Raw genomic sequence first — 27474 nt, forward strand, 5'->3', positions numbered from 1 at the left:
TCGCCATTGACGTGTGGTTGGTGCAGCCGGAGAACGGACAGAGGTCCCACTCGTGTTTTATTTTTGCCCCGCTCATCGTCTTGAATTCCTCCGCCCTCATAGGCAGATTGGAGGATTCCCAAGATGGGAGAAGCAGCAACGCATCTGATATGGCTTCCTTGTACCAGGGGATTATCGTCAGTTCATCTGGAGATCTGAAAAAAAGGTTTATACACACACACAACACCCCACAAAGTTGCAACGTTGCTTTGGATCTTAAGCCCTTTGAGACGAAAGATCGGGAAAGGAAGGGATCTGGAACTTTTTACGACTGTCTAAACTTTTCTTCGAGGGGAAGGGAAGCGCAGGAGAGACGCGTCCAGCGGAAACTTTGTTTGCATCGGGAGGTGGGGTTTGAAGAGGCCAGGCTGATGGTTGTGAATGTGGGGCAAAGAGCAAAGGTGAGCGGAGTTTGGGTGCGATGGCGAGAGAATTTGGCAAGGGTGACAATTGGGCGTTAAAGCGCAGGGACGGGTGCGAGCTGTAGAATTTGGCAGGCTCGCCGCGGGTACGTGGAGAGACCGGTGCTCTCTCTAGAGAGAAACGGGTGAGTCAGGGCCGCTTGGACAGCATAATGTGAGGCGGAGAAATTGTGCAGCCCGGCGCAGAAGAACTTGTGGAAATTTCGGTGGATGTTAGAGGCTCTGGGTTCCAGAGAGGACCTTCTGCTCTCTTGGAGACGCGTCGCGCGTTTGGCCCACTTTGGCTACTGTTGTTGAAGAGGCTCCGCGGCTCCTGGGCGGCCCCGGGGATTGGCGAGCGCGCACTTGGCACAGGCCAGAGCCGGCCTGACTTGATGGCTGCTGACGCCGGCATGAGGACGAACGGTGGCGGCGGGAGCGACGGCAGCTGCGCGTCCTGCGACATCAGCTACACGCTCCCCACGATCTCCTCCAACAAGCTCCCGGACTTGCGCTTCATCAGCCGCGGCGCGTATGGCACGGTGTCCTCTGCGCGCCACGCAGACTGGCGGATCCCAGTGGCTGTCAAGTGCCTGCAGGGACCCCTGCTAGAGAGGTAACGGTTGCGGGTGGGTGGGGTGGTTTGGCTGCCTCAACCCCATTTGCAGCTGTGAAATCGAGAAACTTTAATATTTTTTTATCCGATGTAAAAGGTCCCTGATTCAAACCCTGGCATTTCCTGCAAGAGAGCCACTGCCTGTCAGTGTGGGCTATACTGACCTAGATGGGATTTTGGTCTGCCTTTGGATAAGGCAGGTTCATGTGTTCCTAGCATGTTCTCCTTTCTTCAAAGGGTGGAAAACATGGTCCCCCCCCTCTCCCTTTTATTCTCAGGACAATGGTTTGAAATAATGGCTACACTGGGATTTGGCCCCAAGATTCTCCAGTCCAAGTCAATACTGAGTGTAAGCCATTACTCAGAATTGGCATTCTCTGCTGGGACCAGAGTATTGTCAACTATTTTGCCCTTAGCCCTTGCCTCACTCCTTTGATTTAAAGAACCACACCCCCTCTTCCTGCTGCAAGCCTTGTCAATGCAGTATTGTTTCTGGCCAGGATGAAAAGATATGCAGGGCATCCTCTGTTTGGAAGAGCCATAGCATGCAGGAGGTCCCAGTTTTAATTACTAGGCAGGCTGGGAAAGACCCTTGGCTGAAACACTGAGGCGGGGGGGGGGGGGACCTGCCAGTCAATCTGGACAATATTGAGCTGAATGGACCTATGTGCCTGACAGTATAAAGGCAGCTTCCTGTGGTTAGTCTTCTTGTTTTTATTTTAGATTTGACTGGATTTTAAACGCTGTGTTCAGAGATTGTAGTGGTTCCTCTCTGCCCCTTCTCCCAAAAGCTCTTTATTTAGTAGAGATTAGAAGTCTACATTGTGCAACACCCAAAGCAGTTCTCTCTCTGTTTACTCAGACATCCTTGTTCTTCACCCAAGTCTACACCTATATGTTTGCAACTTGAACGGGTGTCCTATTGAAGCCAGTAAAACTTCATTCTGGGAATACATAGAGGATTGGACTCTAACCCTAAACACACTTACCTGAAAATCAGTGTTAGAAATTGAGATATGAAAGCTAGGAGCTAAATGGCACCTTAAACCTAAGTTATGGGAGCAACAACGGAATGTCTAGGCACACGTTTTAATAACAAGAATACAAAGCTGAAAATGAATGAACTGAAGCTAAAATGTCATGTTCATTTTTCACATGGTCTAGTCCAGGCATGTCCAACTTTCAAGAGACTGAGATCTACTCCCACTGTAAAAAAGCTGGCAGTAATCTACCTAAGTTGTTGAGCTTTGTGAAGGGAGCCAAAGTTGTTAAGTTGTTGAGCTTTTTTAGGGGTGGGGGGAGGATTCAGCGATCCCACGGACACCCCGCAATCTACTAGTAGATCACAATCTACCTGTTGGACATCCCTGGTCTAGTCTTTTACCTGCCCATCCCCCCACCCCCTGATATTCTTAAGAGGGTCTCTTCTCCAGTCTTCAGAGAGTGGGGAGGTAGAAAAAGGTCCTCCTTTCCTTCCACTCTGCAGTTTTAATCTGAAATCTTAGGCGCAGTTCTGTGCCCAGAACTCAGTTACTGCTTGCGCTAATGAAATCCCCTGTCGCAAAATGCGCCTAGAACAATGGGAGTTTCAAACACTTCTGAAGATGGATCCCACTGAGCTCCATGGGCCTATTTCTGAGCAAACCTACTTAAGGCAGGCCTACAATACATACTTAAGTAGGCACTCTATTCTGAGTAGTCAACCTTCTTATCCATGTCTGCTTAGAAGTAAGTCCCACTGAGTCCACTGGTGCCTACTCACAGGTAAGCAGGTTTGAATTGAAGCTGTATTAGCGTTGCTTTGGGCATTTTGGAACTTCTAAGCTTTATCTTCTTAATTTGACCGGGGAGTTGTCTTGCTTCCTCAGTTCAGAACACAAATCTTGCATTTAGCACTCTAGAACTCATGCATTTGGAACTCTTTACCTTTGAATCTGTTCTGATGATAGCTGCTTTTACAGCTTGGTAGCTTGGTAGCTTTTACAGCTTGGTACAAAATCTTCCCTCAAGGGACTGATTAGTCTAGGCCAGGGCTGGTAAACGTTTTTGAGACTAAGGGTCATATTCCCTTTTGGGCCACCCTCGAAGGTAAAGGTAAAGGGACACCTGACAATTAGGTCCAGTCGTGACCGACTCTGGGGTTGTGGTGCTCATCTCGCTTTATTGGCTGAGGGAGCCAGCATGTGGCCAGCATGACTAAGCCGCTTCTGGCGAACCAGAGCAGCGCACGGAAACGCCGTTTACCTTCCCGCTGGAGCAGTACGTATTTATCTACTTGCACTTTGACGTGCTTTCAAACTGCTAGGTTGGCAGGAGCAGGGACCGAGCAACGGGAGCTCACCTCGTCACGGGGATTTCGAACCTCCGACCTTCTGATCAGCAATTCCTAGGTTCTGTGGTTTAACCCACAGCGCCATCCTCTAAGGGCCACATGCAAATGGTGGGAGGGACCAGCAGCAAAGAGTGGGCAGGGTAATATGTGAATTTTGCCTTTATACAGTAGGCGGCTTCGTACATCTCATGCCCCTTTCCGCCCCCCATTTCACCAGATAAGAGAGGCATGGTTCTGGAGGAATGTTCCCTGCTTCACCTTGCATATGAATCTCAGAGAAAATGTCCTAGGCGATCCCAGCTAGATGTTGTTTAACTGCAGTCAGATTGAACGAAATTCATCCAAGGCTTTATCCAAGCACTGCCATTGCTAAGGCGCTCAAAACCAGCTTATTCCCTATTGTGTGGAACTGGGTGGTTAAGCAACTCTGGGATTCCCTTGCTGACCCACGTGACAGCAACAGCACTGACCTGATCCTCTCTGATATGCCAGCCTGCTGGTTCCTCAATGACTTGATTCCCCACCCTCGGCTTCTCCACATGCACACCACCAGCAGCCCTGGCCAATACAAGCGCAAGGGTTGTGGACATGATTCCTGACTGCATGGCCACTGCCAGGAGCTTGAAGCACTAGCCTAGGATCCACAGGTGGCAGAGAATTGCATGCCCTCAAGTGAGTGGGCTAGCAACGAAGAGATGGGGGTTTCCCCATCCCTTCTGAATACCCAGCATAGAAATGCAACAATTGCAATTCCTCCTCTGCCAGCCCTCAGCAGTCTAGTAATTCTTTATTTTTTGTAGACTATTAACATTGTTTGGATTACCTATAAGGCGTTTTTGAAAAAAACGTGAAGCAAGTACAGTGGTATCTCAGTTTACGAACAGTCCTGTTTACGAATGATTCGGTTTATGAACTCCACAAAACTGGAAGTAGTGTCCCGGTTTGCGAACTTTACCGCAGTCTAGGAATAGAATCTGAATGGTAGAAGGGCACCAGAAGTGGGAGGCCTCATTAGGGAAAGCGTGCCTTGGTTTAAGAATAGTTTCGGTTTAAGAGCGGATTTCTGGAATGGATTAAGTTCGTAAACCGAGGTACCGCTGTAGTTGTTAAGTCTGTTTGGGCTTGAGGTGGGACTATTATTGTTTATCTGGTTCTTTTGCTATGGTTGCTTTGCTAAAGTTATTGCATTCTCTGCACTGCTTATATTGGACGTTTTAAATAAATTTTATTGTAAGTCACCTGGAGACTTTGGCATGGGGCAACTCATACATTTAATGACTACTAATAAACTAGGGGGAATCTAAATAGCTGATCCTGGATGGGATGGTAATTTAATAGAAGCTATCTTGTAGCTTTTTGTGGAGAAGGTATGTACAAAAGTACGCTGTATATTAATTGACCCTCCTTGATGACTGTGAGAAACCGCAGAACAACACTCATCTAATTAAATGGTTCCTACCTGACTCACCTCTGATGAGTCAGTTCAGCTTAATGTGCCTAGTCAGTCACACACATTTCACTGTGATGTAGTGATTACAGTGTTTGGTCATATCTCCACCATACATTTAAGCCACATGGCTTCCCCATAGAATTCTGAGAACTGTAGTTTAAGGATGCAGATAATGGTAGCTGTTTGAGAGGTAAATGAAACTACCCAGGATTCTATGGGGGAAGCCATGTGTGTTGAATGCATCATGCAAATGTGACCTTAGCCTAGATCTTTGGAGACCAGGGTTCAGATCCCCACTGAGCCATAAATCTCGCTGTGGTGACCTTTGGTCATTCACTGTCTCTTGACCTAACCTACTTTATAGGGTTGTAGTGAAGATAAAATGGGGATGGGGGAAAACAACATATGCCACGTTGAGCTCCTTGGAGGAAAGATGGGATATCAATGTAATAAAAAATAAATACAGTATGTGATAATAAATCAAATATGTACCTACTGTATTTATGCTTTTGAGGTGCAGAGTATTTAATATTCTTTTTAAATTAATCTAGATTATGGGTAGCTTGAGTCATATGAGGATGAAATGAATACTCTGAATTATCAGGCGCTTGCCTTTTTAGATCTAAGCAAACTACAGTCTGATTAAAGACATTTTGATTGAGCTATGATATGATAAACATAGTTTGTGAATTTGCATGTAGGGGTGATATTTCTGGAGAGGTATATACTGAATAATCCTGGGCATATTTTTAGTACATTTTCTTTGGTAATCAGTTCAGTGTTGTAGCTCTATTAATATCAGGGTGCAAAAAATTGTACCCTCCCTATTGCAAGACATCCGGTCCCCACCTAGATGGAGTATTTCTTAAATTGTTATCATATACTGTGTTGTGCATACTCCTTAGAAACCGCAGACCAGGGCCTTTAGGACTTCTGCAAAACACATGGTGAAATTAAAACCCTACTTTGGGGAAGTGTCTAATTTGACTGCATTTGTAAATTCACTTCTGGTTTGTATGACCAGATGCTAAGGAAGGCAGAACTCCTGCACCTTCCTTAACTGCAAGGAGGAAGGAATTCTTCTTATGCAATAATGAGACGAGGTTGCCCTGTCCTTCTCTCGGACACCATAGTTATGGCCCAGATTTCTGTATCACTGTCAGAATACACCATCCAAATCTCTCCTGCTCCATTAAAGGCTTCACCTTTTCTCCTGATGTCCAGAACTGCCTCTCAAATGACCTCCATGCAGGGGGCTGCAGGTTTTATTTTATTTGTTCATTACATTTATCTCCCACCCTTTCCCCCTAGGAGCTCGTAGTGGAATGCAGTGGTTCTGCTCCTCTCCATTTTATCCTCACAGCTGAGTACAGATTTGAACCCCGGTGTACATAGGTGGCCCGATATAAAGAACACAAATTATGTTGGGCAATATGATTCCAGCACTAGCGATTCACAAATGCCGGTTGTGGGGCCCGGTCTCCTCTAACCACTGGCAAAGAACAGCATTTGGTAACGCTTTCTGGTCAGTTGGCTGCCACTCCTTGCTATGATACAACTTGGTATTCGCTTGAGAGTTGGTATTAAGCTCTTGAGGAGATACCAAATGTTGTAACCCACCTTGTGATCTTTGGATGAAGGGCGGTATATAGATTTAACAAATGTATAGATCCCTTGTACCATCCCAGGGGCCTAGTTAGGTCCTATGAGTGACAGGGGACTGTCCTGAAGTGTGAACTGGCAACATAACTTATAGCACAACTGGGTGTGGCAAATGTGCACATGCCTTTCAAGACTGCGCTTTCACTGAGGTGGCAGCATGGATAATGGGGAATGACTGGGATTAGGCGCTGTTTACCTCAACACTGAAACTGATGCAAAAGGTTGCATCCAAAGTGACTCCTACACAGAGTGGGTCCATTGAAATTAAGGGGCATGACTAACTAAGGACCACTCATTTCACTGGGTCTAAAAAAAGGGAAAGGGAAAGGATCCCTGGACGGTTAAGTCCAGTCAAAGGCGCCTATGGTGTTGCGGCACTCATCTTGCTTTCAGGCTGAGGGAGCTGACGTTTATCCACAGACAGTTTTCCAGGTCATGTGGCCAGCATGACTAAACCACTTCTGGCACATCAGAACACCATGACGAGTGCCAGAGCACAGGGAAATGCCATTTACCTTCCCACTGCAGTGGTACCTATTTATCTACTTACACTGGCGTGCTTTCAAACTGCTAGGTTGGCAGAAGCTGGGACAGAGCAATGGGAGTTCAGCCCGTTGTGTGGATGGGTTTATATTGTGTATAACCAAGGACACACTCACACTGCAGATTTAAACTGGTTCAAAAAGCAATCCCTCTTCCCAAGAAACTCTGGGAATTGTATTTCTACAAGGGGGATAAAAGTCTCCCAAGAATTCCCAGAACTCTTAGCAAGATGTAGTTCCCAGGATCCTTGGTTTGAAACCATTGTTCTGTTGAAGTGATATAAAATTTATCTTAAAGTATAGTGTGACTGAGCACCATTCAAAATTTACTGGGCTCCAGGTGTATATTGGCCACTTGTGACCAAGTGAAGATGCCTGGGCAGCAAGATGTCTCCTGACAACTCCACCACCTAGAGGTGCATGCCTGGGGATCCTTGGATCTTGCCTGTCTTCACACACTAACAACACATCCTGTAGAATTCTATCTGTTGTATTTTATCTGCACAATGTGTTTTATTGTTCTTGTTACAGTCTTGAGAAGATGGCCACAGTCTGGCAATCCAGCAGGTAAAGACATCTGTCTCTAGGCCAGCCAAGAGAGTAAGCTAAGATTTTGGATTGCTAGTGAGCCTGTGGTTCTGGGTTGCAGCATACAAAACTGGAGAAGTTGGGACAGTAGAGATGAGGAAACTATGGTCCTTCAGATTAGCCATACTGGCTGGGAATGGTGGGCACTGAAGTCCAGCGTCTCCAGCCCTTACATAAAGGAAGAGGAGCAGAAATTTACCAGGCAGGAACTTTAGAAAGAATTATCCACTCCCGTACAGCATGAATGTTCTGTGTAGTTAGACAAACTAGGTAGAACTCATTGATCTTAATGGAATATATAAGATACCCCTATTGATAGTATGAGTGTCTTGTACTGTTAGTTATGCCCCTTAGTATGCATCGTTCTTTAGGAAATATATGAGATAACACCACAGGCCAAATTCTCCCTCCTGACCTGTCCTTAGCACAATTGACAGTGCGAAATTCTGCTGGATCTCAGTTAGAATGGGTAGCTCTCTTATTAGCAGCCATGCGTCTTGGATTAGCAGGTCATTGGGAAACCACAGGATTCTCTATGAAAGGTTGGTTGGCCAAAATTTGGGCTGTGGGTCTTTGGAACATTTAGCTTATCAAAATGGAGGATTGGAAGAATTTCTAACAAGGAAAAAATTGACATATTTGGACTCCTTTTTTAATCTATGTGAATAAAGATGGAAATGCACAACCTCCTCTACCCAATCAGATAATTCTACGGAGGGGATGTGTTTGCCAAAAGGTGCTTCAGGTATTTAGAAGGGGCAAGACTCAGCCTGTATAGATTTTGGATATTGTATGCCCATGTTTGGGTTTTTTTGTACCTATTGCATTTAAACATCTGCGTATATTGTTTTCTTTCAGGTCAATTTTTTAAAATCTCAGTAAGCAAATATAATTATCCAAGAAATGTTTGCAGAGGTTGTATTGAGTTCAGATAAAAGTATAAAATGTATGTGGGACAGGAAAGAGTGTGTGGCTTTGAGATTTTGGTGGGAATTATTATTTTTTTAATTGTCCCAGTAGACCAGCCTCTGCTGACCAGGGAGAAACTTGATCTAAATCAAATCTTTTCCATCTAAATTCACTCTGAGTAAATAATTCACCCAGAGGATGATAGGCTGATTGTTTATCCTGACAACTCTATTGTGGCCTTTTGCCATAAAGCATGTTATATTCTTTTTCTTTGAATGGGAATGGAGCCAAATGCTACAAAGATGTACTTGCTAGTGGTTGCCAAGCAGTGGAAGGAAAGCAGGGAATATTTGCAGGTGTGTGTGATGGAGAAGGAGTGGCTGTTTGTGCTTTAAGGTAGCTCAATGAAGGAAGAATGGTATAGCACGATTCCGAATATTAGGTTCGTCTGATTTCTGAATTTTCAGCATTTATTGATCACTGTTACCATAGCTGCAGGGGAGGGTGCTCTGGCAACTTAAGAAGTTGAGCTTCTCAAGTAATGAATGCTTTGAAAAAACAATATAAAAACTAACAACACAGTGAAAGTGGCAACTGTGAAAGTTAGGTCAAGTCTGAAGAAATTCCTGAAAAACTAAGGGCAGTATCCAGCACTGGATTTAGGGCAGTGCATAGGGCACTGAACCGAGGGGGGCACAAAATTGAGAAGGTTAACAACTGAGAAAATCCATTTGGGGGTGCCAAATTTTGGGCTTGCTCATAGTACCGAAGTCCACCCCGGCAGTATCCTACTGAACAAGTCTGCAAGTGCAAGGGATTTTAGCTGCACAGTGGCACTTTTGTGTCCTCTCTTTTTCCTACACATCCCATAAATTTGCTCTATAAGGTATGGGGAACTTCTGTAACGTGTTGGAGGGGACCTTGGGACATTTCCCTTTCAGTGAGAGAGAGAGAGAGTTTGGATTTGATATCCCACTTTATCACTACCCTAAGGAGTCTCAAAGCGGCTCACAATCTCCTTTCCCTTCCTCCCCCACAATAAACACTCTGTGAGGTGAGTGAAGCTGAGAGACCTCAGAGAAGTGTGACTAGCCCAAAGTCACCCAGCAGCTGCATGTGGAGGAGCGGGGAAGTGAACCCAGTTCACCAGATTACAAGTCTACCGCTCTTAACCACTACACCACACTGGCTCTTTTGCCATAAAGGCACACTGCCATTTCAGTGTGATGTGTGAGTAGTCTTTCAGTTCCACTTGATATGGGTGCAGCTAATTGACTGTCCTTCAAGGGAGAAGCACCAATCCTTCTTCAGACATGGTGTTGAAATGTGAACAGTGGATGTGCAAGTCAATTACACGTCTCCCTGCAGCATCCTAGTAAGCAGAAAGTACATTGTAATTACTAATGGGTCTAATTACATATCATAGTAATTGTGTGCCTTGCAACCACATCAGAAGTTTTATTTTTATTTTTTTCATCTTAGGAGCAGGACAGTTTCTATCAAGAGCACAATGTGTGAATTTTAACCCTTTCCCCTCCAGGAATTAATGCAATAGAATTTGCCTCCTCCTCCCATCACCCCACACAGTTAGCAATTATAGAGGAATTATAAATGGTGAGGAAATGGTTAAACTACCCCCCCCACACACACACACACACTGCAGTCCTGCTGGAATTTTTTAAAAAAAACTATTAATTGCAAACAATGCAATTAATGCAGCACATAGAGAAGCCATTCCAACATGGGTGATGTTGCTAAGGGCTCACTTGAAAGCTAAGCTTGCCCACAAACACAATGGGCAGCTTTGAATAAGTCATTTATTTCTACTGAATGTGCTATGTGTGGTATGATGACAATCATAGCCTGCATTGTAGCATTGTTGTAAGAATTAGGTAATTCCTAGAAATAATTTCATGCACTTAATGACACTGTTTCTCAAAAATGAGTCCAACGACAGCTGGGCACCCAAGCTCGAGAAACACTGACTTATGAGAAGCACTGAGCATAATTATTATTTTTTTTAGACCAACCTAAATCAGAAGAGGAAGTGATTATTTCTCTCTAATAATAGCCAGTTCAGTACCCCTGTGGCAATAGGATTGGAGCCCAAGGGGGCAACTGATAAATAAGAGGGAAGCATCTGAATGCCCAGGTGCATCCTCAGGTGTGGAAAAGTTTTTTTAAAAAAACAACAACCCACTATTTAAATCAAAAGAGAACAACGTCCCACCCCAAAAAACATGTTTAGTGGGCTCCAGAAGCTGTGAAATAATGAGTGTTGAATTGGAAAGTAAAACAGAAATTGGGGAGTGGGGAGTGGAAGAGAGGAATTTCCTGCTTGAGGCCCTTATAGTATTCTGAAGGGGAGCTTGGCTGACTGGCTGGAACTCGAACAGCAAATATTCACTAGTAGTGGGGAATGTACCACAACTTGTTCATGAAAATGTTCTGCCTGGCTTTTCTTTAAAATAGTGCTTCTTGAAGGCACATGAGGTCGAGGTCTGGGGCTGGTCAGTGGCTGGATAGGAGACTGCCCTCCTGAGGGTCACCACACTTACTCTGCCTTAAATTCTGTGAAGGAAGGAAGGTGCATGGAAATCTGAAATTTAGCTAGCTTTGTTAATTTAGCTAAATATAAATTTGTAGTTTTAGCCGGGGAGGTGCAATTGAAAAGTGTGCTTTTAGTCAAGTGAATCTGCAGTGTGGCTTTTGGTTAATGAGTGGCTTAGGGGATTTTCACTACCTCATTCTTGCAGGACTGGGCAGTGCTGGAAAGAATTACTCAGTGCTGTGTTTTCTGTTTTCTTTTCCCTTTTCCCTTTAACCCTTAACTCTGCTCAATGCAAACCTCTCAAGGATGCCAAAAGGTGAAGAAGACTAGATCTCGCTGTATTTGTGGGCGATCCTTTCCCTCTTCTTCTTCTTCTGTTTGTCAGACACTTTATACAAAAGAAAAAGTCTCAAAAGTGATTTAACAAGATAAATTGCTTTCATTTGCTGTATTTCAAAGCCCTAAAATGCCAGTCCAGTAGCAAGACAAGTCCTACCCACTTCTGTGCAACCCACTTCTAGTCTCTGCAACTAGAGAGGTGGTTTGGATGTAGCACTAAGCCAAACATCTGCCAGAATGCTTGGGCATTTTGTCAGAGGCCTAGTTCCTCCTTTTCAAAGCCCTATGAAAAATTTCACCACACGCCACTGGTGCACCATTAAGTCTGTATATAATCTAACCCGTGTGAGTTTTGTGCAAGCAGATTAGGACACATACTCAATAACTGGGTTGCTGGAGGCGCCCTTGATATTTGTTCAACTTCATTGATTGCAGACCACTTTGAATGTGATTTCATAGAGAAAGGCCGTTAATGCATTTTTATTAGTATTAATTTACTGTATTCCCCCAGCCGTTACTTCCCTCTCACAGTGTGTGGTTTTCAGCACACTGCTTGAATGAACTCCTTCTGGAGCTTTAACCTACAGCTGCATATTTCAAGCTTCAAATGCGGTAAAACTGGTTTGTCCTTCTCTTCCTGTCCCTGCAGCGAGAGAGACAATCTCCTGAAAGAAGCTGAAATTTTACACCAGGCGAGGTTCAGTTACATTCTGCCAATTCTGGGGATTTGCAACGAACCTGAATTTCTGGGCATTGTGACGGAATATATGCCAAGTGGGTCACTGAACCAACTTTTACACAGTGTAAGTATATTGAGCCCACGGCTTTTTCTTTTTTCCCCTAAGGGAGTAGGGGAATTAAAGAGACGATGCTCTTCAGTTGAACCCAACTCTCTGAACACCTGAGTAGGGCGTAAGACCCTTTCTGCTGGTCAAACACATATAGCGTTAGTCTGAAAGGAGGGCCTGCTCTCAGATGAAACTTGTTGTGGGCAGGAGGTCCCACTTCCCCCTTGAAAATGTGGGCTAACCTATCACCCTCCAGGTGTTGCAGGAAACCAACTCTTAACAGTCCCAGTCAGACTGGCCACTGGTCAGGGGTGAGCTGGAGCCAAGCTAAATGTGAAGGGTAACAGGTTCCCCAGCCCTGCTCCAAAGGGCTATTGAATCTGTGGTTTAAAGGAGCATTTTGTAGTTTGAAGTAAGTTTTTCAATAATTTTTATTGAGGTTTATTAAAATGCATAATAACAGATACATAACATAGCATCCTCCCATACCAGGTATTAGGGTTGCATATTGACATGAATGATGTTTCTTATTCCATACATATTATCCAGTATTTAATGTCCTAGGACAACCATCACAGATAGAATATAACTCAAGCCATACTGTTCAGGATAGCCATATCGGCAAAGATGCTTCGGAGAGTTTTTCCTTACGACCAGTTCATTTGCATAGTGAAGAAACGTCCACCACATTGCATAACATTTTTCTGGTTCTTTTGTTGCTTTTATCACTTTTAAGTTATGAGTTATTTCCCCTTTCAGTGTCACTTTAGTTTTGTGATACGGAATCATTTTAACTGTGTGGCCTTACTCCTAAATTTGTGTTTCATCATTCTCTCTCTCTCTCTCTCTCTCTCTCTCTCAAATAGAAAAATGTATATCCTGACATTGCTTGGTCATTGAGGTTTCGCATTCTTTATGAAATTGCCTTGGGAGTAAATTATCTTCACAACATGAGTCCTCCTCTCTTGCATCATGATTTGAAGACGCATAATATTTTGCTTGACAGTGACTTTCATGTTAAGGTATGAGCGTGTTTCTCTCTCTAGGGCCTGTGATTCTTTACAGCAAGGGAGGGCACATTTTGGATTTTGGAGCTCTATTTTGTGTTTCACAAGATCTGTCAAATGGAGCCCTGTGCAGAAGACACTGAGGCTGAATTCACACCATACACTTAAAGCATATGGTTTCTCCCAGAGAATTCTGGGAGCTGAAGTTTTACCTCTCCCAGAACTACAATTCATAGCACCCTTAGCAGCTACAATTCCCAGGATTCTTTGGGGGAGTTGTGTGCTTTCAGTGTACGGCATGTACACAGCCTTAGAATTAAAGAGCAGGATCCCTCTGAACAGCTGCTGAGCACAGAGATTTGTGAAGAATACCAGAACTGAACTGAGCTCACAGTTCTTCCACACACAAATCCATTCTTGGTTCCCCTAGCTTTTTTCATTTCAGTAGTGTCTTTGTGTGTTGTCTGCTGTTGGTGTTGTGAAATGGTTGGGCGTCAGGAATTCTTGATGTACCACAAATCACTTAGAGATCTACCTGTAGATCTTAATCTGCTTTTTGCCACACCTACTCTGCAGTACATAGAGAGCAGCTGAACAGTTGAGGGTGAGATTTTGTAGAGAAGGAGATTACTCAAAATTACAAATTTAAGGCTGTACAAAGATATGAAGAATGACTCTTTCTCTCTCATCACTATAAGGTATTGCTGAACCCTAAAAGCCTGAGACTTCACCAGACAGTGCCTAAATGCTTATGAACCAATACTTGTCACTCGTGATTAGAAACTTGGTTTTTTGGAGGGGGTTTGTCATTAAAAAAAAATGAACTGTGGTCACAAAATTGCCTCAAGAAACATTTGCTTTTAGTGGCTTAAGAATTTGGGAGGCTTATTTCGTCTGGCTATTCATTAAGCGGCAATCTATAATGCAACTATGTTTTCTTAAGGGGGAAAAAAGAACGGTTTCCATTGTGTTGGTTTGGACTTTAGTGGGTGGAGTTCAGTCTTGCGACTCGTGCACTAAATATATCCTTGAAAAGTGAAGTAATAAAGCTGTGTAAGGATTTGGGTGGTCATGCAAGGGTGTTGCACCATTTGCTGAGTAAGGTTTTTTTTAGAATGTTTATGGTAAATGGAACACCATAGTTGTAGTTCAGTTGTAGTTCGGCAACACCTGGGGGGCCAGAGGTTCCCCATACCTGATTGGCATCCACCCCAGTGTATCCGACAGGCACACTGGGTTCTATATTTGTGGATTGTCCCGAGTTCCTGTTTCTCTCCTTCCAGATTGCAGATTTTGGTTTGTCAAAGTGGCGCATGGTATCTATGTCACTGTCACGCGGTGAGAAATCAATGCCTGAGGGAGGGACTATTATCTACATGCCACCTGAAGATTATGATTTCAGTCAGAAAACGCGTGCAACTATAAAGCATGATATATACAGGTATTTATATTTTATTACAGAGTTAAGAAAAGATGCACACTGTTGTTTATGTTCTTTAAAAACCCTTGCATGTTTGGGTGTATTGGGTGTATCATAGGGTGTGTTGAATTTTTCAGCTTTCGAATTCAAAAAATGAGGGGTGCTAAAAGGTTGTAACATGACTTTGGAATTCAAAAGATATTTTGGTTAAATTGATATCATCCAGTTTTGGTTGGTAAATAAAATGTGTGTAAAACTGCATAGAAATGATTGCCAAGTACTTTGCAGTTATACTATATATTAATATTATTATTCATTTTATTATTATTATCATTATTATTATTAGTTAGGGTTAGTTAACATTCTTTGGATTTCTGAAAGCAGTTTATGTGCATCTTCATCAATTGTAAATTTACCAAGCGAAATGTTTTCCAGTCACAAAAATTCCTCACACCCAAAAAATATATTTTTATGACCCTCACATTTGCCAAAATTAACACCCTAGACATGGCAAAATTTGAAACCTCCTACTACTTCAGGGTTGCAATTGCATCTGAAATTACATTAGACTCATTTCTGAAGGTTTAAGCCAGCATGACACAGTGGTATACAAATATTTTTATAGATAAATGGGTGTCAACAAATTTAATAAATAATAGTTTTGCATCTCACCCATTCAATGTGCAGCGTTACCAACGGATTTCTGGTGGCAGGACTGCACCAAATATTTAGAATGGCTGCAGAGTCCCTGGAAGGATGAGTTCACACATGCATGTTTCTTAGCAGATGGCTGTAGCATCCAGTCATGTAGGTTTGTGTGAGTGAGGCTACCAAGCATGCATGTCTGAAACAGCTCTTCCCACTTTCTTTTGTACGTACATTTGCACAGGACTCACCCTTGAGTTGCACATATATGCAGAAAGGCACACCTCAGGTCGCAGCTGTGGAGGGCAACAGCCACTGAGTGCTTATTCCATAATAATAATAATAATAATAATAATAATAATAATAATGGTAATAATAATTTATTATTTATAACCCAACCATCTGGCTGGGCTTCCCCAGCCACTCTGGGCTTCCAACAAAATATTAAAATACCGTAATACATCAAACATTATAATGCTTGTGTTCTCCAACTGCCTTCAGGAGTCCACTTGTAGCCTGGTCCCCTCAGTTACTACATTTGGAAGCCTACCAGGGGGCGGAGTATATTTTGTCCCAGACTGATTTACATTTATGTTGTACTTTTTTCTTTTTTTACTTTTGAACAGCTATGCCATTATTATGTGGGAAGTGCTGTCAAGAAAGCAGCCGTTTGAAGGTCAGACTACTTTCTTTAGTTTCATTGCATAACTTCTGTTTAGAATCAGCAAGATTGGGTTTAACATGCAGCAATTGGAAGGAACTTGCCCCTTGAAATAATGCAGTGCTTGCCCTACTCAGCGGAGACCCATTGAACCTAATGTAGTCATGGGTCTTCTCTGAATAGCGTTAGATACAACCCTAATTATTACTGCTTTTTGTAATGACCGTTCTTTCTTGTAATGTAATGTACCTCAGGTTACATACGCTTCAGGTTACATACTCTTCAGGTTACACACTCTGCTAACCCAGAAATAGTACTTCAGGTTAAGAACTTTGCTTCCGGATAAGAACAGAAATCTGGCTCTGGCGGCACGGCAGTAGCGGGAGGCCCCATTAGCTAAAGTGGTGCTTCAGGTTAAGAACAGTTTCAGGTTAGGAACGGACCTCCGGAATGGATTAAGTACTTAACCCGAGGTACCACTGTACAAAGTCTTGTAATGACTTTTTTTCCACTTTGGTTAAATAAATGATACTGTGAAGACTTGGAAAGGAAGGGAGGATTGGTAGCAATATCTTATAATTTAAGAGGGTCAACATTGTCTCTGTGTTCACAGGATGTGTGTGTTGTTGTTGTTTTGCCACGGCGTGAGAAGTACACATATTTCTAATAAGTGCGCAATATCTACTTTTGACAGATGTTATAAACCCCTTGCAGATTATGTATAGCGTGTCGCAAGGAAAACGTCCAGACACCGGGGACGAGTATCTTCCGCTAGACATTCCTCACCGAGCCTTGATGCTGTCGTTAATGGAATCCGGCTGGGGGCAAAATCCAGACGAAAGGCCTTCTTTCTCAAGTGAGCTTCACCTTTTGCATAGCAGGGTAGGGAGCTTGGCAGGCGGCAGGCACTAAACTCTCCTGCTGCTGCATAATCTCTGTTAATTTCATTGAAGCATAACTATTGCCCTCCACATAAGCCCCTCTTGGCAGTGAGTGGAAGCTGTGTGCCGGCTGTGTGATTAGGAGATTGCTCAATTTAGGCTGTGTACTCATCATGCATTTAAAACACATGGCTTCCCCCAAAGAATCCAGAGAACCAGTGTTAGAAAGTTGGACATATAAGCTAGGCACCAAATGCCACCTTAAACCTTGGTTACGGTCGGCACAGCAGAATGTCTATTTGCCAGGGGGGTGGATTAGATGACACTTGGGATCCGAATCTCCACAACGGAGTGAGCTCCCGTTGCTCTGTCCCAGCTTCTGCCAACCTAGCAGTTCAAAAGCACACCAGTGCAAGTAGATAAATAGGTACTGCTGTGGCGGGAAGGTAAACAGCATTTCCGTGTGCTCTGGCTTCTGTCACAGTCCTCCGTGCACCAGAAGTGGTTTAGTCATGCTGGCCATGTGACCCGGAATGCTGTCTGTGGACAAACACCGGCTCCCTCGGCCTGAAAGCGAGATGAGCGCCGCAACCCCATATTTGCCTTTGACTGGAATTAACCATCAAAGGGTCCTTTACCTTTTTACAGTTCTATGATTCTATGATCTCGCTTTGCTTGACACCACTTAGAAGACTATTTTGGCATTAAGCACTAGTTAAATTAATAAAGTTGTTGTTGTTGTTACCACCACCTCAATGAAGATATTACTGTTATCCCCATGTTTCTGATGGGAAATTTAGCCAACTGCTAAGTGAAGTGGAAAAGACACCAGTTAAATAAAAAAACAGAAAAGGTGAAGGAAGAAGAATTCTGTAAGATTCCCTACATCTATAGGCCTAGGATAGAATTGTTTTTATCCCTATGGAATGCCCTCCCATCAGATGTCAGGGAGATAAATAATGATACAACTTTTTAGAAGACATCAGAAGGAAGACCTGTATCAGGAGGTTTTTAATATTTGATGTTTTCTTATGTTTTTATATGTGTTGTAAGCTGCCCAGAGTGAATAAGCTAATTTTTCAGGTTTCTCACTGTAGGAGCTTTCAGGTGACTGCCCCTTCTGTTTTATTTTTTAGTTTTCTGCCTGTAAGATTTAACTGGGCTATACACTTTTTTATCTTGCCAAGAACCATCTTTAAATTTTTTGCTTTCCCCCATTTTTTAAAAAAAACTTATCTGCAGCTGCTAGCAAAAGCTTTGTCAGATGTTGAAATAACCAGATTCTCCTACTTCCCTTCATTTTGCAATAATCAGGGGAAAAGTCAGAAAGTTAAATTTTGTGAATAATGTGGTCTTGCCTTAAGTCATTTGCAGACTATTCTCTGACAGTTTGTTTTTCCAGATATGCAGCTGTACCATAAATGAAGCTCTGACTTCATAATTCCAGAGTTTGTTTGATCCTTTTGGATGCCTTTTTGCCAGTTATCTTTATGGAGAGCCTACTGTTTTCCCACCTTTCTCTTCAGTCAATCCCTCTTCCCAGGGAACTCTGGGAACTGTAGTTCTGGGAGGGAAAAGGAGGTTTCTCAGCACCCTTAACAAACTGCACTTCCCATAATTCTTTGGAGGAAGTCATGATGGTTAAAGTGGTATAAGAGTGCATTAAATGTATGGTTTGAATGAGGCCCTGGTAAAAAATAACAGGAGGCTGGCCAGTTACTAGCTGCCACCTTCTAGATCAGGGATCTTGAAATCAGCGCCTTGAGGTAGATTTACTCCAGCTGTAGTGGCAGAAATCCTGTTGATCTTTGTGTGGCCACTTGAGCATTGAGCTTGCTAGTTTCCCAGCCTCCCTGCTATTTGCTAGGGCTTGGCTAGCTGCACAAGGAGGAAGGAAGCACATCATCATGGCTGAGTTTGTGCTTCTTTAATGCTAAGTCGTAAAAGGTTGTTAGAGCAGAAAGCATTTTGTGTGGAATGTAGACACAACGTTGAAAGCAAATAGCTTGCAGTGTATCGCTGAATGCAAAGAGTCCTGCTTGCTTTGAATTCCCCGCCCCCTTAGTTAACTAATAATATTTCAAAGGACTATATTCTTGGGTCTGTTGTTTACCATATTTTTCGCTCTATAGGACGCACTTTTTCCCCTCCAAAAAGTATGGGGAAATGTGTGTGCGTCCTATGGAGCAAGTGCAGGCTCCTTGGCTTCAGCGATAGCAATGCAAAGCCTCCGAAGTGCAGAGGGAGCGCTCCCTCCACGCTCCAGAGGCTTCGCGCTGCTTTCGCTGAAGCCTGGAGAGCTAGAGGGGAAGGTGCACACCGACCCCTCTCGCTCTACAGGCTTCAGGGATAGCCGCCTGAAGCCTTTGGAGCGCAGTGGGAACTTGCGCTGCGCTCTGAAGGCTTCAGGATCCATTTGCTGAAGCCGGGAGAGCAAGACTCTCCTGGATTCAGCAGAGAGGGAGAGCTGCGCAGCGCCCCTTCAGCGAAGCAGGAGGAGAAATGGAAGGGGCTGTATACTCCTGCCGCTTCGCTGAAGGGGCGCTGAGCAGAGAGGGGGAGATTTTTTTTCCCCTTGTTCTCCCCCTCTAAAACAAGGTGTGTCCTATGGTCGGGTGTGTCCTATAGAGTGAAAAATACGGTATTTCATTCCAGTCCATATCAAAAAATAAATTTATCCATAGAAATCTGGGTATTTCCCGACCCAAAGAGCAGTGCAAACAGAAAGCCAAGGTAACATTGACATCCTGGTCTCCCCAGTTGCAGGAGACCTGAAAGCTGCGACTTTTACATGCCGATGGCCTGCCTATATAAATAAATCTGTTAGTAACCCTTCTCGATGCATGGCTGTTGAATATCCCAGATCTGTGTGTGCACTGGGATTTTTAAGCCTGCAGTTTGCTTCTGCAGGGGGTTGGGGTTGGCATCCTTACAGTGTGTTTTATGGTGTGTGCCCTTAAGTCGCTCCCCCCCCCCCCATAAATGTGATTTCAAAAGTTCAGTAATTTACTGTTATAAGAGCTAATAGTATAGGGCTGAATATGGTTTCTTTCCTCTTTTCTTGCTTAGGGTGCTTAATAGAGCTTGAGCCCGTGCTGAGAACCTTTGATGAGATACCTATGCTTCAAGCAGTGATACAGTTAAAAAAAGCCAAAGTAAGTCTACGTTGTAACCCAAAGTGAAAATACACAAAGTGAAAGTTATTTGTCCACGCAAAGAAACATGATGGCCGTGTTACTGGAGCTTGAAATTGTATACCTAGAATGTATCCTCTTTTCACAGTTCCAAAGGTGACTGATACAAGCCTCCTAATGTCTCTTTCAGGCTGAATACGAGTGGCGATGTGTTCATATGCCTAGCAAGAAGCCCGATGGTGAATCAATATCTCTAAATATACCTTTAAATCCCAGTACACAAGAGGTAAAGCAACCTTTTCTTTTATTATTGCCTTAGTATTTCTGTAACGCAGAGAATTGTAGCATTGGAAGGGACCATGTAATATACTGTAAAGCACTTTGCATGTGTTAAATCATTTTCCTTTTGTGCATTAGCTCTATTTTGTGGGCCTTCTTTGCTCCTGTGTTGAGTGAAGGGCATGGCTGCACTAAGTACACCAGGGGTCTGCAACCTAAGGCCCATGGGCCGGTAGTAGCCCATGGGGCTCGTCTATCCACCCCATGGTGACCCCTGCCGCTGGCTCACCGCCGGAAGTCGGTGCGGGGACCAACTTCCAGGTTGATGGCGCCTGTGCACATGCGCACGGGCGCTCTTCCAACCCGGGTGCACCCTCTGACGGACGGAGCATGGACTGGACCATCGTTTGGTAAGCTTGCTGACCCCTGAAGTAGACTGACTGTGTGATGCAAACATCTGTAGCAAGCGGGTCTCTGATGAGGAAGCCATTTAGCCTGTGAGGCTGTTTGGCTAAGCCATGCCCACCTGAACTACACCTGACATATCAGCTGTGGGACATGTAAAGACACATCTGGCCCAAATATGGTTGTGCATTTGGCTGACGTAGGTCCTTGCATAGATCCTTGCAAGCTCTGACAACCAGCTGATTGCCCACATGGGGTAAAATATCATTCACCTACCTGTGAAACATAGCTCACAGGGTAGGGGGAGGTGATAAGGAAGGAGCCAGCCAGACCCAGTCCCCCCCCCCTCCACCTGCAAGGGCATGGTCTGAAGGCACATTATACATACAGTATTGTGGCTAAACTCGAAGCAGGCCCAACTCTGGTCTACATCTACCTGGGAGACAATAGGGAACGCTGAGCAGTATTCAATGAAGTTTTACACTTTGAAATTAATGGACAGGACATAATAATAATAATAATGGTTTATATCCATTGATTGTCCTACTCAGGGTAGACCCACTGAAGTTAATGAACAGGACTACCTCAGGTTCATTAATTTCAGTGGGTCTGCTCTGATTAAAATGCAGTTGAATACCACCCTCTAGGTATACATCAAGTTGTGTTTATGTTCTGTGTATTAAAATGGGATAGTAATAATCCCTTCATAGGGCTTCAGGTGGGAGATTTTGCAGGGGAGGAATGCAATGTAAATACCATTATCAAATGTTTGCTCCATATGTTGTGATCATTGCAGGACTCTTCATCGCAATGTGATAGCTACCTTTCACGAAACACTGTCTGGGATGCATCGAAACAGTGCAATCTCCTCTCGGAAGGTAACCCCTCTTGACCTAGCCCAACTTTATATAAAATATGTTTCTCTGAAATTTCCACCTATTGCTTCTTGTCCGACATTCTGGGACAACAGACAACAAGGGTGCAATCAGACATGAGGATTATCATGTTAGTTTTCTGGGTTATAATGCTGTTCTGGTTTCTAATGTTCATTTTATATTGTGTTACCTTTTGGACAATATACTGCGATGCCGTACAGAGTTTCATTCACACCACTGGGTGTGACACAACAGTGGACATCTTTTGACATGTCACAGAATCATAGAGTTGGAAGGGAACCTGAAGACCATCTAGTCCAACCCCTAACAGTGCAGGGATATGCAGCTGCCCCAAATGGGGATTGCCACCCTTCATGGCCATACGTTCTTTTCCTCTTCCCCCCTCCCCCTTCCCATGATTCACCCACAACAGTGAAGAATGAATCTCATCACATGGCATGAAACTGTAGGGATTAACATTACACACACAACCCCCCCTCCCAATCCCATTATTTTCCATGTTAACAGGGTTCCGGACAATTTTTTCCTCAAAGCAACATGGAAACAAGTTGCTAAACTTTTGCAAGATTTCCAGAAGTGGTGTTTATGTCATGTGACAGATTACATATAATGCAGAGATTATCAGATAAAGAAAATGTCAGAAAAGCAAAGTTAAAGTGCTTCCTGAATGCAGCCTCTGTCTGCTCCATTAAAGGATGCGTGGAATACTAATTGGTTGAAGAAGTAGTAGAAATATGAAGGAAAGCTTGGGAGCCATGAAGCTACAACAGGTTTGGCCTGACTGTTCACAAGTTGATTGGGTGTTCTTTCTAGCTGCTATGTTACATTGTCATCATATTGCACTGAGTGAAAAAGATTGGAGTCAGCCCAGCCACACAAAACTTCAAACCACACTATTTCAGGGGTCAGCAACCTAAGGCCCATGGGCTGGAAGCAGCCCGCGGAGGTCGTTTGACTGGCCCACGATCTGCCCACTTTAGCACTGTGCTAAATCAGCACAGTGCGGCACGGGGACTCGCCTCCGCGGCACCAGAAATCACATCTGCACACACGCAGACACCGGAAATCACCAGTGCACACGCATGATCCGCGGGACCAATCTGGCCCAGACAAGATAAACCTTGCTGACCCCTGCACTATTTCTTGAGGTACCAGTGATATAGCATGTGATGCATTAAGTGTCCCTCCCCAAACTCTCTCAGTGTTGCAAAGGCTCGTGGGATGCAGATTCCAGATCTTGCACAGCTACAGCAGATGATCCTAGAATCAGCTTCCTGAGTGGCATAAAAGAGATTCGGAGCTCTAATTGTTCGGCCCTGCAGCTTGGAGCAGCACCATGCCTTGGGACAGCCCTGGCAAGCTCCTCCATTTATGGGCTGCAGCCTCACGTTTGTGGACCGTGATCAAAGCAAAGGGGTGCATCTACACTGATGTGACTCCATGACTCAGATAGTACAAGGGTAAAGTAAAGGTAAAGGGACCCCTGAACATTAGGTCCAGTCGTGGCTGACTCTGGGGTTGCGGTGCTCATCTCGCTTTATTGGCTGAGGGCGCCAACGTACAGCTTCCAGGTCATGTGGCCAGCATGACTAAGCCACTTCTGGCGAACCAGAACAGCACACAGAAACGCCGTTTACCTTCCCGCCAGAGCGGTACCTATTTATCTACTTGCACTTTGACGTGCACTTTGACGTGCTTTTAAACTGCTAGGTTGACAGGAGCAAGGACCGAGCAACAGGAGCTCACCCCATCGCGAGGATTCGAACCGCCAACCTTCTGATCAGCAGGCCCTAGGCTCTGTTGTTTAACCGATAGCGCCACCTGCGCCCCTAGTACAAGGGTAGACGAGTCTAAAAAGCCCAGGGCACAAATTTTCATGGCCCTCTAGTGGCTATGGTGGCTGATAGTAATACGTTTGGCTTTAACTCTAGAGGTGTATATTCGATTCTGACCAAACTAAGTCTCCTAGAGCAAAATACAAATCCTGATGAATGAGGCACCATAGCTGCTAGAAGAGCCATGAAAATGTGTGGTCCCAGGCATTTTAGACTCGTCTACCCATGTACACATCTGCATTTCTTGCCAGGTGTGATTTTTTTCAGCTCCTATCTGGGCTGCAGAACACTGGATGCAGGATTAACCATGCAAAATGACTTCTGGCTTTACTTTTGGTGTGATTCGAATTCAAAATTGAAAAAACCATGCAAACCACTCTGTCTTCATTACAGGTAAATATGACTCTTTGGATGAACCTCACTCATTGATTAGCCTGAATCAAAATCGCTCGCTGCCGTCGACTATTCCGTCTTATGCATCTCAACAAAACTCCTGCTCGTCCACCACAGATAGTTCTGATTCCTCAAATTCCACGCCATACCCACGTCAGCCACCAAGAAGTAACTCAGGTACAGAAGTGGAACCTTCGTTTTCCTTGTCTCCATCTCACTTTATCACTTGGAGTATTGAGTAACATTGCCATGAAGCATGGTTGTAGTACAGCTAAATCAGGTCTCTGAACACAGAAGCATTGATGCAGCTTATGCAAATTCACCCGCATTTCCCTCTTTTGCCTCTTTGATTATGTTTCTGAAGATGAGTTTATACAGTTTTTCTGACCAGAAAATGTTACTCTGCAACTGTTCCCTTTCAAAGCTTCCTTGTGAACGTACCACAAATGATTTCTACTTAACCACATTCTGAGCAACGATATAAATAAAGTCCTTCAGACTGTAAGTTGGGGGTGGACTGTTTATTACTTTGAGGCTGCTGTTTCTGCAAACTGGGGGGTAAATTGCATTAAACACCGTGGGACCTCTTTCTGAATAAATGCAGGGAGGACTGGGCAGCAAATGTCTGCAAAATAACTGGTTTGTGCATCTATTTAAACCATTATTATTAGTGTTCTGATAACTTGATTCACAGGGACGCAGGTGGCGCTGTGGGTTAAAGCCTCAGCGCCTAGGGCTTGCCGATCGAAAGGTCGGTGGTTCGAATCCCTGCGGCGGGGTGCGCTCCCGCTGCTCGGTCCCAGCGCCTGCCAACCTAGCAGTTCGAAAGCACCTCCGGTTGCAAGTAGATAAATAGGGACCGCTTACCAGCGGGAAGGTAAACGGCGTTTCCGTGTGCGGCTCTGGCTCGCCAGAGCAGCGATGTCACGCTGGCCACGTGACCCGGAAGTGTCTCCGGACAGCGCTGGCCCTTGGCCTCTTAAGTGAGATGGGCGCATAACCCGTACGGGCAGGGGTACCTTTACCTTTACCTTTAACTTGATTCACATCATTAAATACATTGCAAATTCAAGTGAATGTAAAACAAAAAGGTTAAAAAGAGAAACTGTTACAGGTGGGAAAGAATTGCAGTGCAGGAAGGAGTTCGAATGTACTTGTAAATGTGTTTATTTCTTTTGAGAATCTGACTGATAAGCAATGGTTAGTTATCAAGATTGGAATCCTAGTCATCTAAACTCTACAAGAGTCTTATCTGATTTATTTGAATGAAGCTGTAAATTGATTCAGTTGACTAATATAATACTAATTATAAACATTAGGCAGACTCCTTTGCACTCTCATTATCAGTTCCTGCTTAAGATTTAGGCAGGCCTAAATCTTTATTAACCATATTTGGTTTGGTTTTCATATTTTGATAAATTTTATGTCTACAGTTGTACCTTCAAACAGCTTAGTTCTCGAATGTTTTGGCGCCCGAACGCCGCAAACCCGGAAGTGACGGTTCCGGTTTGTGAACTATTTTTGGAAGCCGAGCGTCCGACAGGGTTTCTGCGGCTTCCGATTGGCTGCAGGAGCTTCCTGCAGCCAATCGGAAGCTGTGCTTTGGTTTCCAGATGTTTTGGAAGTCAAACGGACTTCTGGAACAGATTCCATTCGACTTCCAAGGTACGACTGTAGTTGGTTTTCAGATTTGGGGTATTTTTTATTATGAATATTTTGCACTGCTTTATGCAAGCTGCTTAGAGGTTTTTGTTGATTTGGCACTGTTGAAATGACACAGATAGATAATTCTGGTATTTTGAAATGCAGGCAATTCTCTCTCAAATAGTTCTGCTGCATTTTGATGCTCTTCGTATGCGTTCACACCTTTTACATCTTTCTCCCCTCTGCCCTTTGTTAGAGTTTATGCTGCAGACTCTGCAGACTCTGAAGCAGCAGGAGCAGCAAGATGAAACTGTGGCTCACCAATGGATCCAAACCAGAAGAGAAGACATAGTCAACCAGATGACGGAGGCTTGCCTTAACCAGTCCTTGGATGCCCTCCTTTCAAGGGATTTAATCATGAAAGAGGATTATGAACTTATCAGCACAAAACCTACAAGGACCTCAAAAGTCAGGCAGCTGCTCGATACGACCGACAGCCAAGGCGAGGAAGTTGCTCGAGTCATAGTGCAAAAACTGAAAGACAACAAACAGCTGGGACTTCAGCCTTATCCAAATATATCTGCTCCCTGCAGGTCCACATCTTTGAATTGATAAACATCCGTATAAAGACCTTGCAGTGTTTCCCTAAAAGTTGGGATTCCTGTTTCTGAAATGTCACTGCTACATGACTCTAGACTGAAGTTTGGAGTGGGTGGGTCAGGGGGAAGCCTGGCAAGTGAAAGTATTACATGACACCCTTGTTGTTTTTTTAAGTTCTAAAAACTGCTTTTACACTGCATCTCAGTGGAGACTTCTGTATTTTGTGGATCTATAAAAATACATAAATATTAAAAAAAAAATGGGGAAAGTGCACACAGCTTTACTATCTTTATACACGTTCTCTCATCTGTCAAAACTACCTTTGTGAAAGAAGAACAAGATTACTGATTTCGTAAGTTGGCAGAATTGCTCTAAAAAAGTTGTTTTCAAGCCCTCTTAATGAAGGGCAAAGCCTTTCTGCCTTGACTCGTCTGCTGTGGGACTTACACCCTAACTGCTCTACTGCTACTGTGCATTGTGGGAGATTATAGGGCATATTCTGAGGCTCCTGGTCAGTTTTCAGAGACCTTGACCAGACTTCTTGGGCCGCATCCCATAAGCAAGAGCACTCTCCCTGGAGAACATCCACTGCTGCAGCTGTGTAATGTAGGAAAAGATCAGGAACCGTAGACAAGCTTGTGTACTGAGAATGATCTTTCCCTTGAAAAATGTAAGTTTTCAAGAAAGGTTTGGGACTGTAAATGGCTTGGGCCCCAAATACTTGATGACACTGGTGAAAGGGGCAGTGGTGGTTGGGCCTTCTCTATGGTGGCACCTTGTGCATGGAATTTACCTTTGGGGAAATTTGGTTGTCTCCCTGCCTTTTAAAATGCCAGTAAGATTCAAGCCTTTGGTCCATAATCTGAGGACTGCTTTGACCACTAGTTGCTGCCATTTACCATTTTATGTTGTGATGGCTGTTTGAGTTTGATGGTTTTATTGTGATTGTGGATGGATGGATGGATGGAGAGACATTTGGATTTATATATTTTACATACTGCCCTGGGGAGGATGAGGTTTAAGAAAAACCTCAAACAATAACAATAAATAAACCCCAGGGTTGCCCAGTGCATCCTTTGAAAACCATAAATCTAAAAAAAAGAAAAATTAAAACATTGTGGAAGTGACTTGTGTTTATTCTAGGCTTACTTCTTCCTTATTTCTTGGGGAAATCCACTGTGTGTTCTTTTTCCAGAGGTACTCAACGCCCCACTGACTTCAGTTAAAAGACGTTAGTGAATCATAGCTTGCTAAATCAAAATAAAAAAAAATTTCCTTCCAGTAGCACCTTAAAGACCAACTAAGTTAGTTCTTGGTATGAGCTTTCGTGTGCATGCACACTTCTTCAGGTATCTTCAGGTATCTGAAGAAGTGTGCATGCACACGAAAGCTCATACCAAGAACTAACTTAGTTGGTCTTTAAGGTGCTACTGGAAGGGAAAAAAAATTATTTTGTT

At 43.9% G+C, this 27474-nt stretch overlaps 1 protein-coding gene and 1 long non-coding RNA gene across 2 annotated transcripts; both read left to right on the forward strand.

Moving 5' to 3' along the window:
- Window positions 1–27144, forward strand: RIPK2 (receptor interacting serine/threonine kinase 2). Its single transcript, XM_079983120.1, has 11 exons — window positions 1–1056; window positions 12079–12232; window positions 13084–13239; window positions 14508–14665; window positions 15916–15965; window positions 16645–16806; window positions 19901–19986; window positions 20156–20251; window positions 21446–21527; window positions 23774–23950; window positions 25674–27144. Exons 1-11 carry the CDS (start codon window positions 836–838, stop codon window positions 26027–26029), a joined length of 1698 nt encoding a protein of 565 aa, XP_079839246.1. The 5' UTR covers window positions 1–835; the 3' UTR covers window positions 26030–27144.
- On the forward strand, window positions 3011–10715 carry LOC307219793. The gene is made up of 2 exons (XR_013840564.1): window positions 3011–3144; window positions 3482–10715. It is a non-coding gene; the product is annotated as an uncharacterized lncRNA (long non-coding RNA).
- Window positions 27145–27474: the final 330 nt, after the last annotated feature.

Source organism: Podarcis cretensis (assembly GCF_951804945.1).
Source record: "Podarcis cretensis genome assembly, chromosome: 7".
Classification (NCBI taxonomy): Eukaryota; Metazoa; Chordata; class Lepidosauria; order Squamata; family Lacertidae; genus Podarcis; species Podarcis cretensis.